Raw genomic sequence first — 14,383 nt, 5'->3', positions numbered from 1 at the left:
TTTGTTTTTCATGTTATTATTTTTTCCCTGTGATTTTGACATGTGAATTTCTTTTGTAGTTCCTGATTCTTGTGTGAGACTCAAGCCTTCAACTTTAGGTCTGCTTCTTTTTGTAAAGTTTATGTGACTTCGTGGTTTCCTTTTTGGGCATAAAAAGCTGGTTCCTCTAAGCTTCTGGTTCTCTTTTGATTTTATATTGGAGTTTCCAGATTGCTTTTGTCTTCAGGAGTTCCCACAGAGGCCCAAGTCAGATGAGGATCAGATGCTCTCAGGCTTTCTCCTAAGGTCTGGATCCCTCCAGGAAAGATTTTGGCCTCAGGAATTTGGAGGTTGGACTGGCCTGGGAGCAGGGCCCAAGAAAGATTCTGGTCTAGGGTAGCTGGTCGCTGTGCCACCCAGAGATGCAAAGGGAGATGGGGGCAGGAAGAGGCCTCAAGGGCTCCTGGGGACTGCACTGAGGAACTGGGTTGGTCTGGATGCAAAGGATCAGGAAGAGGAAAGGTCAGTCCTGGTGTCCAGGAAAGAGGTTGGCAGGTTGTGCGGCCCAGGAAAGCAGAGGGAGGTGAGCTACAGTTTGTCTATTTATTTATTTATTTATTTATTTATTTATTTATTTATTTTTTGTCTTTTTCAGACAGGGTCTCCTTGTAGCCCCAGCTGTCCTGGAACTCACTATGTAGACCAGGCTGGCCTTGAACTCACAAAGAGCCACCAGCCTCTGCCTCCCAAGTGCTGGGATTAAGGTGTGCCACCACGCACAGCCCTTAATTTATTATTTTTATGTGTAGGTGTGTATTGCCTGCATGTAGGTAAGTGTATCCTTGTCGTGCAATGCCTGAGGAGGACAGAAGAGGCTGTCAAATTCCCTGGAACTGGAGTTACTGACAGTTGTTAGCTGCCATGTGGGTGCTGGGATTCCAACCCAGGTCTTCTGCAAGAACAGCCAGTGTTCTTAACTGCTGAGCCATCTCTCCAGCCCCATCTTTCTTTTTTTAAAAGAGAAGGTTCAGGAGCCATTAAGATGGCTCAGTGGTAAAAGTGCCTGCTGTCAAACTTGACTACCTGAGTTCAATCCCTGGACTCCACAGTGGAAAGAGACAACCAATCTCCTCTAGTTGTCCTCTGACCTCCACAGCTATGCTGTGTCAAGTATGTGTCCACACACATATATACACATACACAAAAAAGTAATAATTACAATTTTTATTTACTTATATTATTTTTTTTGGTCTTTTTGAGACAGGGTCTCCCTATAGCCCCAGCTGTCCTGGAACTCACTATGTAGACCAGGCTAGCCTTGAACTCACAGAGATCCACCTGCCTCTGCCTCCCAAGTGCTGGGATTAAAGGCATGTGCCACTACGCCCAGCTACTTATATTAATTTTATGTGCACCCGTGTCATGCAATGTTTCCAGAGGCCAGAAGTGGGCATTGGATCCCCTGGAGCTGGAGTTAAAGATGTTTGTTAGCCGTCATGTGGATCCTGGGAACCAAACCCAGGTCCTCTGAAAGAGCAACCGGTACTTTTTAACAAATGAGACATCTTTCCAGCCCCATTTATGATTTTTTTTGTGTGTCTTTTTGAGACAGGGTTTCCCTGTAGCCCCAGATGACCTGGAACTAGCTATGTATACCAAGCTGGCCTTGAACTCACAGATATCCGCCTGCCTCTGCCTCCCAAGTTCTGGGAATAAAGGCATGTGCCAATACGCCCAGCCATTCATGATTTTTTTTTTTTTAAAGTTCATGCTAGGGAGATGAAGTAGTGATTAAAAATGCTTGTGGTATAGACCTGACAACTTGACTTCAGTTTTTGGAAACCACAGTGGAAGGAGACAACTAACACCCAAATGTTGTCCTGTAACCTCTGCATGTGCACCATGGCACATGCAAGTTTGTGCACATACACACATACAGAATAAATAAAATTAAAAAAACATATTTTAAAGGAATAGGCTATGATCAATTGGTATGATAGTGTATGTCAGTTATCCCAGCACTTGGGAGGCAGATGCAGGAGAATTGTAGGCTGGAGGCCAGACTAGGGTACAGAATGAGTCTGAGACCAATCTCAATATAGGCTACACAGAGACTCCACCTCCATTGGCTCCCCAGAAAACATATATTAGGTTCTAGAACCTTAGAAATAGTTACAGAAGGTGTTCCTTATCCATGATTTTGATTTTCTACAGATTAATTTGTCATGGTCAATTAAAGTCCAAAAATACTACCAAAAATTTACAGAAATTTATAGTTTTGCTAGGCATTGTGGCACAAAACTGTAATCCTAGATATGAGAGGTGGAGGTAAGAGGATCAGATATTCATAGTCATCCTCAGGTGCATAGTAAGTTTGAGGCCAACCTTGGTTGCAACAAAAAAAATGTATAATTTTTTTGTTGGGGAGATACTGAGCCTAGGTTGGCCTCAGACTCCCTCTGATGCCTAGGTTGGCCATTGAGCTCCTCCTGATCTTCCTGCCTCTACGTCCTGAATCTGGCATTATAGGTGTATGCCACCACATCTGGCTCATAACTTTTTAAAAAATATTTTATATGTTATTTTTTATTTTATGTGTATGAGTGTATTGCCTGCAGGTAGGTAAGTGCACCCATATGGTGCAATGCCCATGGAGGACAGAAGAGGCCCTTGGATCCTCTGGAAGTGGAGGTACAGACAGTTGTTAGCTGCCATATGGGTGCTGGAATTCAAAACCAGGTCTTCTGCAAGAACAGCCAGTGTTCTTAACTGCTGAGCCATCTTTCCAGCCCTATAACTTTTAAATTTGTATGATTCTGAGTAACAATCAGCTTATGGTAATTTAATGCAATTTGATAGCATACAAATATCTATTTATAGCTTATAAGTAATGGAAATTTTCACCAACTGAATGGGGATAAAACTGCTGAAGTGTTTTTACATACAATAACTAGTATGTTTTGGAGAATATTGTACTACATTTAACTTCTTCATCTTTCTCTGTTCTTTCTAATAGAAATAAGTCTCAGAAATGAATTTTAATGTCTGGAATATCAAAGAGATGCTCAGTATTCCCTCAGGTTCTGGGTAAGTTTCCTGGCTATTTAATTTGATATTTAAGTCTTGTGATTTTATTGATTTCATAGAAAGTCCTTTCCTTTAGTAATAGTAAACTTGCCAATAGCTGGAATGGCTATTGTATTGTAATAGTGGTATCCCATATTGCCTCTCCTTTCTCCTCCTCTCCTTTGTTACTACTGCTTCTTTCTATGCTTGTCTTTTTCCTCCTGCTCTTTTTCTGATTGGAAAAGTAATGTCAGTTCTGAGGAGATGCCTTAGTTGATAAAAACATTTGCCTTGCAAGCGTGAAAACTTGTGTTTGAATCCCCAAAACCTATGTGGAAAGCTGGGCACACTCATATATATCTGCAATCCCAGCAATAGTGAAACAGGACATAGAGGCAGGCAGATCTGGAAGCTCACAGGCCAAGCTAGATTGGCCTGTGTGACAAGGTTCCAATGAGAAGCCTCATCTCTAACAAAAGGTGGAAGGTACTTAAGGATAGACATACATGGTTGTCCTCTGACCTTCATTCAGATGCCATGCACACACATACCCACACCTACACATATGGTCCAAGTGTCATGAACACACACACACACAACCACAGAACCACACACACACAGACTCAAATGATATCAAGCCAGCTGTGTGTATGAACCCTGTATCCAACACTAGGTATTGGAACTGGACCTGTGAGAATCTGATATATCCCATCATCTAGAAACTGATCTAAATTGGGGCAATACTATTGAAATAGTAAGAAATAAAATTAATTCAGTGTTCAGATGTTTGTGTAGCGCATTTTGTAGGTGCCATGGAGATACGACACACTGCAGCTACTGGCAACACTCATTGAGTAGCACATGCTTACTGTTCCACTAAGGTTTTAGACTGATGTCCGCCAGCCTGCAATAAGCCTTGCCATTGATAACTTAGTGGGTGTGCCCCTGAAATGACGTATATTTTTAAAAAATATTCATTATTTTTATTTTATATGTATGAGTATTATGCCTGCATGTATGTAAGTGCACCCGTGTTGTGCAATGCCCACAGAGGACAGAAGAGGCTGTTGGATCCCCTGGAACTGGAGTTACAGACAGTTGTTAGCTGCCATGTGGGTGCTAGGATTCCAAGCTGGATCTTCTGCAAGAACAACCAGTGTTCTTAACTGCTGAGCCATCTCCCAGCCCCATGCCTTTAATCCCAGCACTTGGAAGGCAGAGGCAGGTGGATCTCTATGTGTTCAAGTGGTCTACATAGTGAGTTCCAGACCCAACCAGCACTATATAAGTGAGACTCTGTTTATGTCTGTGTATGTCTATGTGTGTGCGCATACCACATGTGTGGGTGCCCTGGGAGGCCAGGGCATCAGTTCCCCTGCAGCTGGATTTATAGGCAGTTGTGAGCCACCTGACATGGGTGCTGGGAACTGAACTAAGATCCTCCGAAAGAGTAAGGCCTCTTAACTAACTGCTGCACCTTCTCTCTAGCTCCAGTTTGCCTTTTTTTTATTTTAGATTTTATTTTGCTATTTATGTGTATATGTGTGTGTGTCTGAGTGTGTGGGCACATATATGTGTGTCAGCAGAAGCCGGAAGTGGTCGTTGGATCCCCTGGAGCTGGAGTTGTTCAGGGTCCGAAAAGTTCCCTGAATTGACCACTCGGACACTGAGTCTCAGGAAAAAGAAGCACTTTATTGGAGTCAACCAGTTGGGGACACAGACAGTCTCGGGAGCTGTACTGCGATCCTGGGCAGAGAAAACAGAGGGCTTTTAAGTATAAAAACCACAAAGCAGGGGATTTCTGTAGAAACCATACACAGAATAACCAGGAAAAGATTTGAACAATCTAGGGCTGATTTCTAGAGCCTTAACCTATACAGCCATTGGCTAGCTTACCTGGGACAGAATGTTCTTTCTCTTCTGTCCTGACCATTCCTATAGAAACCATGAACAGATGTATCAGGAAAGGGTTTGAACAATGGAGGGGGTTTCCAGAGCCAGGTGGAAGGCAGCTTTTTCTTAGAGGATAGGGAGGGGGGGTCTGAGGGACACTCTCCTTCAGAGTTACAGGAGATGTGAGCCCCCCAGTATGAGTGCCAGGAACCAAACTCAGGTCCTCTGGAAGGAGCAGCAAGTGCTCTTAACCATTGAGCCATCCTTTTCAGTCCCTAAATCCCTTATCCCTAATAATACTATAATCCCTTCAGATGTGACATTTTGGTTTTATTTCTTTTTGATTTTTGTCTTTTGAAATAGAGTTTCACACTGTACCCCAAACTGTCCTGGAACTTACTGCTTGCTTCTAACTTGTGGTAAACCTCCTGTCCCAGTTTCCTGAATGTTAGAATTACTTGTGTCAGCCACTATACCCAACTTCATATGTAAGGTTTAAAGACTGGCATCTATCTCAGTGGGAAGGAAGTTAGAAAATCACAGCTTCCAACTGTGAATCAAGAAAGGACATACAGCCAAATGTGGTGGCGTACCTCTTTAATCCCAACAAATGGGAGGCAGAGGCAGGCAGACTACTGTGAGTTTGAGGCCAGCCTGGTCTACATATCAAGTTCCAGGTCAACTGGGGGCTACAGGGAGAACCTGTTTCAAAAAGAAAAAAAAAAGGAGAGAGAGAGAAAGGGAGGGAGGGAGGGAGGGAAGGAAGGAAGGAAGGAAGGAAGGAAGGAAGGAAGGAAGGAAGGAAGGAAGGAAGGAAGGGCACTGAAAGGATAAAAAGGGAGCAACATTTCTTTCATGAACGATTTTAGGCAGGAGGATCAGAAGTTCTGTCACCCTTGACAATATGGGGAGTTTTGAGACCAGCCTGGGTTACACCATCAGTCTCTGTCTCAAAAAACAAAAACAAAGCTGGGAATGGTGGCATACACCTTTAATCCCAGCACTCAGGAAGCAGAGACAGGCCAATCTCTGAGATCTAGCCCAGCCTGGTTTTAGTGAATCTAGGCCAATTGGTGGTACAAGGGGACTCTCAAAAAACAAAGAGCCACCCACCCCCGAAAAAAAAAAGAGGAAACAAAAATGATTTTTATTGGAGCTGGAGAGAGAGCTCAGGGGTTAAGAGCACTGACTGCTCTTACAAAGGACTTGGGTTTGATTCCCAGCACCCACATGGCAGTTAACAGTTATCTGTAACTCCAGTTCCAGGGGAATCCGACACCTTCTTCTGACCTCCTTGGGCATTACACAACACTGGTGCACTTATACTCATGCAGGCAAATACACTCATACACATAAAATAAAAATAAATAAAAACGATTTTTGTAGCTGGGCGTGGTGGTGCACGCCTTTAATCCCAGCACTTGGGAGGCAGAGGCACACAGATCTTTGTGAGTTTGAGGCCAGCTTGGTCTACATACAGGGAGACCCTAGCTCAAAAAGACCAAAAAAAAAAAAAGAAAAGAAAAAAAAAGAAAAAAGATTTTTGTTTGTTTGAGACAAAGTCTTGCTATGTTGTCCAAGCTAGCCCCCAAAATGCAAAATCTTCCTGTTCGAGCTTCCTGAGTGCTAGAACTATAGCCAGCTTCAAAAGCTTTTTCTTTTGAGACAGGGTATCATTGTAGCCCAGGCTGGGTTTCAACCTTAAACTTCTGATCCTCCTGCCTATACCTCTTCAATGCTGAGATTATAGACATTCACCTCCATGCTCAGTTTTTAAAAAAATTTTTTTGGTCATTTTGAGACAGGGTCTCCCTGTAGCCCCAGCTGATCTGGAACTCTCTGTGTAGACCAGGTTGGCCTGGAACTCACAGAGATCCACCTGCCTCTGCCTCCCTAGTGCTGGGACTAAAGGCATGCACCACCATGCCCAGCTTTCAAAACACTTTTTTTTTTTTGGTCTTTTTGAGACAGGGTCTCCCTGTAGCCCCAGCTGTCCTGGAACTCACTATGTAGACCAGGCTGGCTTTGAACTCACAGAGATCCTCCTGCCTCTGCCTCCCAAGTGCTGGGATTAAAGGTGTGCACCACCACGCCCGGCAAAACATTTTTTTAATGAATGCTTTTGTGTATAGATCTGAATTATTGATAGTCTTCAGTATGAATGAGTTCAGTATTAGCCTCATTCACCTGCTCAGCATCTCATAATAAAGTACCATAGACTGAATGTGAGAAATTAACTTTTTCACAGTTCTGGAGGTACAGAGCATTGTATTGGGGTATCAGTATAGTTGGTTTCTGGTGAGTTGTGTCTTTCTGACTTGCAGACCAGCCCTGTCTTATTGTATCTTCACAGGGTTGGACGTGGGGTTGTAGAATGTTGAGCATTGGCTATTTTGTGTGTGTGTGTGTCTCTTCTTTTTTAAAATATTTTATTTATGGGCTGGAGAGATGGCTCAGAGGTTAAGAACACTGGTTGTTCTTGCAGAAGACTTGGGTTCAAATCCCAGCACCCACATGGCAGCTAATAACTGTCTGTAACTCGAGTCCCAGAGGATCTGACAGCCTCTTCTGACCTCCACGGGCATTGCACGATACAGGTGCATTTACCCTACTTGCAGGCAATACACACATACACATAAAATTCAAAAAATAATAATAAATGTTTTATTATTTTTATTTTGTGTGTATGAGTCTATTGCCTGCATGCATGTAAGTGTACCCATGTTGTACAGTGCCCACAAAAGTCAGAAGGCATTGGATTCCCCTGGAACTGGACTTATGGATGGTTGTTAGCCGCCATGTGAGTGCTAGGAATCAAACCTGGGTCCTCTGCAAGATCAGCCAGTGCTCTGTGGGTGCTAGGAATCAAACCTGGGTCCTCCGCAAGATCAACCAGTGCTCTTAACCACTGAGCCAGCTCTCCAGCCCCCTTGTGTCTCTTCTTATGAGAACATTAATCCTATCACAAGAGCCTTACCTTGGACCTCATCTAAAGGTGAATACTCTTGCAAAAAAAAAGCCCTGTCTCCAAATGCTGTCACATTGACAAGGTAGAGCTTAACATAAGGATTTGCAGGGACATAAACATTCAGTTCATAGTAAGGCCTATTTTTTAGTTAAAAGGCATTTGTTCTACATTTATTTGTGTGTGTGTGTGTGTGTTGTGTGTGTGTGTGTGTAAGTGTAGGTACATGTATGCCATGACATGTGTATGGCCCTCAGAGGACAACATGTGGTAGTTTGGTTCTCTCCTACTATGTGGGTCCCAGGGATTGAACTCAGGTCATCAGACTTGGTGACAAGTGCTTTTCCCTACCCAACCATCTCGTCAGCACTTAATCTTGTAGTTTCTGTTTCTTTAACAAAAAAATTTTTTGAAGCCCTGCGTAGTGGGGCACTCCTTTAGTCCCAGCACTTGGGAGGCAGAGGCAGGTGGATCTCTGTGAGTTTAAGGCCAGCCTGGTCTACAAAGGGAGTTCCAGGCCAGCTGAGGCTACAGGGAGACCCTGTCTCAAAAAAAAATTTTTTTTTTGAAATGTGTGTGTGTGTGCACATGTGGAGATCAGCAGACAACTTATTGGAGTCAGTTCTCTTCCCACCATGTAGGTCCCAGGGATTGATCTCAGGTGGTACAGCATGGTGGCAGACACCTTTACCCACTGAGCCATCGTGCTGATCTGTTTCTTGTTTTTTGAGTGCTGGCATTACATGAATAATTACAGGAATTAGCTTTCTTGTAAGGGCACACTTTAGAAGAGTTAATGTGTGTCCTTCCAATCCACCTTCCAAATGCTCAATTACAAACATGTATTGACATAGGCTTAAAATTTCACATAAGCCAGGCATGGTGGCACATGCCTTTAATCCCAGCACCAGACAGAGGCAGGTGGATCTCTGAGATTGAGGCCAGCCTGGTCTACATAGCAAGTTCCAGGCCACTGTGGTTACCCTGTCTTAAAAGACCCCCCCCCAAAAAAATCATACAAATGGGAGAGCAGCAGCAGCACGGGCAGCAGTGGGTATTGTTTGGTCAAGACCATAGCTGGAAGCAAAGTTGGAAAGGATAGTGGGAAGCAGTGTCTCCTTCACTGAGAGCTTGGCAGGTAATGCCTCCAAGGAGCTCAAAGTAGAATGTATCACTGTCACTTGTATTTTGCAATCCCTGGTGATGAAGAACTAGATTATCAAAGCTACCATAGTTGGGGGTAATGTGATCCCTCACATCCACAAATCTATGATTGGAAAAAATGGACAACAAAAAACTGCTTAGGCTGGGCGTGGTGGCGCACGCTTTTAATCCCAGTACTTGGGAGGCAGAGGCAGGTGAATCTTTGTGAGTTCAAGGCCATCCTGGTCTACATAGTGATTTCCAGGCCAGCTGGGGCTACAGTGAGACCCTGTCTCAAACCCCCCCCCAAAAAAACCAGAAAGAAAACTGCTTAGAAGTATTTTCTTGATATTTATTATTTTTATTTTATGTGTATGAGTGTATTGCCTGCATGTAGGTAAGTGCACCCGTGTCACGCAATACCCGAGGAGGACAGAAGAGGCTGTCAAATTCCCTGGAACTGGAGTTATGGACAGTTGTTAGCTGCCATGTGGGTGCTGGGATTTGAACCCAGGTCTTCTGCAAGAACAGTGTTCGTAACTGCTGAGCCATCTCTCCAGCCCCAGAAGTGTTGTTTTAACCAGCCTGATTCCTCCCTGTCCTTGTCCTATAACTGGGACAGAAGATAACAATGGAGATATGTGGATTTTTAAAACAGTTAAATGGAAAAGCATAGACAACTACTGTAGACATCATAAAAAGAAACATTTGTATGTTCTTAGCTCAAAGTTTGGTAAGTCCCCCTCCATGTGGTCAAAGTCATGTGTGGATTGGCCAGATTTCTCCCTTGTATTTTATACAAAAATAGAATAAAACATTTTTTTACAAAAAAAGAAAACACATAAATGAATGCTGGGTGTGGTAGTGCACACCTTTAATTCAAGCACTTAAGAGGCAGAGGCAGGTGGATCTCTGTCAGTTTGAGGCCAGCCAGGCCTACATAGTTAGATCCTGTCTCAACACCTCCCCCCAAATTCACATAAATGGGGCCAACAACATGGCTCAGTGACTAAAGGCACTTGCTGCCAAGCCTGACTTAAATCTTAAGTTTAATTCCCAGAAACCACATAGTGAAAGGAGAGAACCAGCTCCCACTGGTGTCTTCTAACTCCTGCAAGCATGCAGTGGTACACCCACCCACCCACAGCCCTCCCTGAGTAAATAAACTTAATTTAAAAACTTCACATAAATGATATGTAATAGAGTTCAATCACTTTTTACTTGGTCAGAGGACAACTTTGTGGAGTTGGTTCTCTTCTCTCACCTTTATGTACATTCTTGGGATTGAACTCAGGTTGTTAAGCTTGTATGTCAAGCGCCTTTACCTGCTGAGCCATCTGGCCCACTCAATTTTTACTTTTTTGTTTTCAAAGTTGTTTTTGCATAGACTACTTTATCTAATTCCTTTATGACTGATAGATTCATCTTTGAAAAAGTGACTGTCTCTTAATCCCTAAAAGATTTTTGAACTCTGCTCTAAATAATGGTGTTACAGCCCAAAGTGATGTGAAAAAAGGAATAATGTCAGTCATTTTTGTTCAAATTTATTTTATCAACATTTTTAACATTTTATTTATTATTTTTATTTTATGTGTGTATTGCCTGCATGTAGGTAAGTGCACCCGTGTTGTTCGTGCAATGCCTGTGAAGAACAGAAGAGACTGTCGGATCCCCTGGAATTGGAGTTACCGACAGTTGTTAGCTGCCATGTGGGTGCTGGGATTCGAACCTGGGTCTTCTGCAAGAACAGTCAGTGTTCTTAACCACTGAGCCATCTGTCCAGCCCCCTCAAATTTTATTTTAATTGTTCCCAGGTTATCAGAATCAAAATTATTATACTTCAGCCTCAAGACCCCAAAGAGACCAGCGACTGCCCGACACTTCCAAAACTGCAAAAGCAAGGTTTATTGAACAAAAGTACAAACCACGGTAGGGACCTTAACACAGAAACTGGTGCCCCAGCTCTATGAAAAGGCCCAGTCCATCGTTTGGGCTGGCCTTTTATAGGGGGCCCACCACAGCCTTACGTCATGGTGGGGTGAATGTATGGGGCCGTAGGTGATTGGTTGTTTGTCAGGCTATTTTGACTGTTTGTGGTTGGGAGGCAGTTTTGACCATTTGTGGCAGTTTGTCTCTGGGTATTCCGGGAACTACTCGCTCTTACTGGAAAGATTCAACTGGGGTGTTTAATAAAATGGAGGTTGGTTTTAAAATGGAGTTGCCACAGCTCTTCATTGCCCCCTTAGACTTGTCCCCGAGACCTAATCATGGGTCTCATTGCAATAACTCATAGCTTGTAGGGGGTTCTGATCTGAGAGGTGTATAAGTCTGCTGCCTCTGGACCATAAACTGGATGGTTCCTAATCGATCTTTCATAAATTGTACCAGCTTGTTGATGATACATGGGCCAAAAGTCAAGAGTAGAAGTAGGAAGCGGAGGTCCAGCCCCCTCCGGTTCTGCAGGGCTACCTCTGCTAAAGAACTGACAGAATCCTGAAGCTGACTTATAGATTCTTCTAAACGCTGGAGGTCAGCGTCTAGGCTGGTGCACAAGTCAGTGTACTGAGCATTTCCCTTTATGATGGCAGTGGCCCCCGTGCCTATCCCTGAAGCTATCCCAGTGCTTACTAAAGTTGCAAGAGTCACAGCTGCGACTACGAGAGTTCTTTTAAGGCACAGGGGGAACTGCTCTTGCTGTAGATAAAGCTGCATGAACTCTTCATTTGAGTGGTATACCAAGCGAGGGAAAAGGAGGGTGAGCACACAAAAGCTGGTCGTTTTGACAACCTGAGACTGGGCACAGGGTGTCAGCCCAGTAGAGCAGGTCCACCAGGTGTTGTCAGGGGGGGTGTAATACTCTTGGGTCAAGGCATTAACGGGAAAGGTCTGGTTGCATAGAAAAGAGTATGACTGGGGAACACTTCCTATACAGATCCCTGAGCCTGTAACTCTCTCGAGGGAGAGGTTTGCTTTAGAAGACTATCTGCAGCTTGAATCATTCCGGCTGGTCGTATAGTTACCTTGTACCGCGACTCCTTTGTAATAGGGAGGAGCCATATCATAACACAACCAGCAGGAGATAGCACTGCTCGGGTGGGTGGCATTTAAAAAAGGAGAAGGCCTGATCCAACAGTCTATCAGGCCATCCCTGCCTGCTCGGGGTTTGACTGTAGAGGACTAACTGTGGAAGTTCCATTTTTGGGCCTGTGAGCGGGCTTGGTTGTCGGACCCATCCCTGCGGGGAGGCCCCCCGGCTTAGATACTAGGAGAGGGTTTGGACCAACTGTGGTCCCCTGCAGGATTTCCTGCCACTGGAGAGAAAATAAGAGCCCTGTATCATATCCAGTTAGCCACAGGTGCAGGCCCCATGGTCTGCTTACTCCCCATCCTCGATCCTGTTTTCCTTTTTCAGTGAACCTAATAAGTAGGGGTTGCATCTCATGGGATTACTACCCGACCCGGACGAGCATGGTGTTCCCGACCGGTTCTGCTTGATGGTAATGACTTCTCCTGGGGCGGTTGTTAACCACCATGCCTCCCCAGTAGTCTCACATCCCCAGTCCTGGCAATAGTAGTGTTTGGCCTCCCCACATCCCAGTTTAACATGGGGCCCTGGACAGAAATAGAAACTTTTAGCCCGTAGATTCCTAACCCCAATTTGAATCTACAATTATAACCTACTGAGGACTTTTCATACCCCAAGGGTTTTCCATCCAGACCTGTGTCATACTTTCCATCTGCTAGGGTACAGAGGTCTACATCAAGTGGGGGCCACTAGGTGTTGGGTGGATGGTTCTCAGTCCGGGTTAACACTGCCTTTCCTGTTTCCATGCTGGCCAATGTCCAGGTCACTTGTACTGGTGCATGGGGACTCGAACTTCCTGTAGGGAGGTGCCCAACCAGCAGCAAACAGGTCAACAGGAAGTATCCCGCTGAATTTGAAGCTTGAGTGGGTTCGAAGGGTGTCGGGATGCCTTCCAGGTGTCTCCCTTGTAATCTTCTGGAGCTGTAAGCAAGTCAACAGGCTTTGAGTGGGAATAGTGTACCCAGGCTGCGACTCCGTCCACTTTGAGTGCGGTGGGTGTCATCATGAGGACTACGAAGGGACCCTTCCATCTTGGCTCGAGGTTTTTCCGTTGGTGTCTGTGGATGAAGACCCAATCGCCTGGCTCGAACCTGTGGGGTTGTGGGGGAACAACAGCCTCGTATATGGCCCTAAGTGTGGCCAAACTCATTGACGGGCCTGCTGCAGCCTTTGTAGAGAGTCCAGCAGATCTTGGTCATCTAAGGCCGATACCAGGTCAGTTTGGAGGCTGGGAATCATGGGGGTTGGGACTCCATACATAATTTCAAAGGGGGTCAAACCTAGTTGGTACGGAGTATTTCTCACTCTAAAAAGGGCAAAGGGGAGGAGAGCCACCCAGTCTGCACCAGTCTCTAAGGCTAATTTGGTTAAGGTCTCTTCTAGAGTTCTATTCATTCTCTCGACCTGTCCTGAACTCTGGGGTCTATATGCACAATGTAATTTCCAATTGGCCCCCAGTGCAGTGGCTATTCCCTGACTTACCTGAGAGACGAAGGCTGGGCCATTGTCTGATCCGATCATGGTTGGAAAGCCATACCTGGGCAGGATCTCTTCGATTAGCTTTTTAGCTACTACATGAGCCGTCTCGTGTTTGGTTGGGTAAGCCTCAGTCCATCCCGAGAAGGTATCTATGAAGACTAATAAATATTTATATCCAAATTTCCCTGATTTGATTTCAGTGAAATCAGTCTCCCAGTACGTACCCAGCCGTGTCCCTCTGTTCCTGGACCCTAGGTTAGCGGGAGACAAGGTCATGTTGGTTAATTGGCAGGCATGACAATGCCTAACAATTTTTTCGATGGCTTGGTTTCCTTTCTGAATTTTAACTCTGGCCCTTCTTAATAAGTCTTGCATTCTCCGTGTGCCCATATGTGAAGCTTGATGTATTCTCTTAAGCAATCTTAGGCCTAATTTCTCGGGTAGGATGATCCATCCATCTGCTGTTCTCCACCAGTCCTCTAGACATTGAGTCATAGGGAGAGTGTGTATCCAGGCTAAGTCTTCAGGGCTATAATGGGGAGTTTTGGGCAGTTCTCTCGCCCCGGGGTCTACCAAAGTGGGCAGGATCTTAGAAGTCAGGGCTATTTCTTTGGCTGTTTTGTCCGCCAGATTGTTTCCTATCTGAGTGGGGGTTGTTCCTTTTTGGTGACCCAGGTAGTGGATTATGGCCAATTTTGTCGGGTCCCAGAGGACTTGCAGAAGGTCTAAGATCTCTTGATTATTTTTAATAATTTTTCCCTCTGCAGTAAGAA

The 14,383-nt window shown here is 44.7% G+C and overlaps 1 protein-coding gene across 2 annotated transcripts in view; it reads left to right on the top strand.

Annotated features, from left to right (window-relative positions):
- Positions 1-525: 525 nt before the first annotated feature.
- Ccdc36 (coiled-coil domain containing 36) overlaps positions 526-14,383 on the top strand; it is a 35,834-nt gene continuing 21,976 nt past the window's right edge. For both annotated transcript variants that reach the window (XM_029556177.1, XM_008853193.2), the window contains exons 1-2: positions 526-562; positions 2,996-3,066. In XM_029556177.1, coding sequence (XP_029412037.1) covers positions 3,011-3,066 — 56 coding nt within the window. In that variant the 5' untranslated portion in view covers positions 526-562; positions 2,996-3,010. The remainder of the gene's footprint in view (positions 563-2,995; positions 3,067-14,383) is intronic.

Source organism: Nannospalax galili, unplaced genomic scaffold, assembly GCF_000622305.1.
Source record: "Nannospalax galili isolate Female #2095 unplaced genomic scaffold, S.galili_v1.0 scaffold786, whole genome shotgun sequence".
Taxonomy (NCBI): domain Eukaryota; kingdom Metazoa; phylum Chordata; class Mammalia; order Rodentia; family Spalacidae; genus Nannospalax; species Nannospalax galili.
The sequence above is the reverse complement of the archived record's forward strand: the minus strand, read 5'-3'. Positions and strand labels throughout refer to the sequence as shown.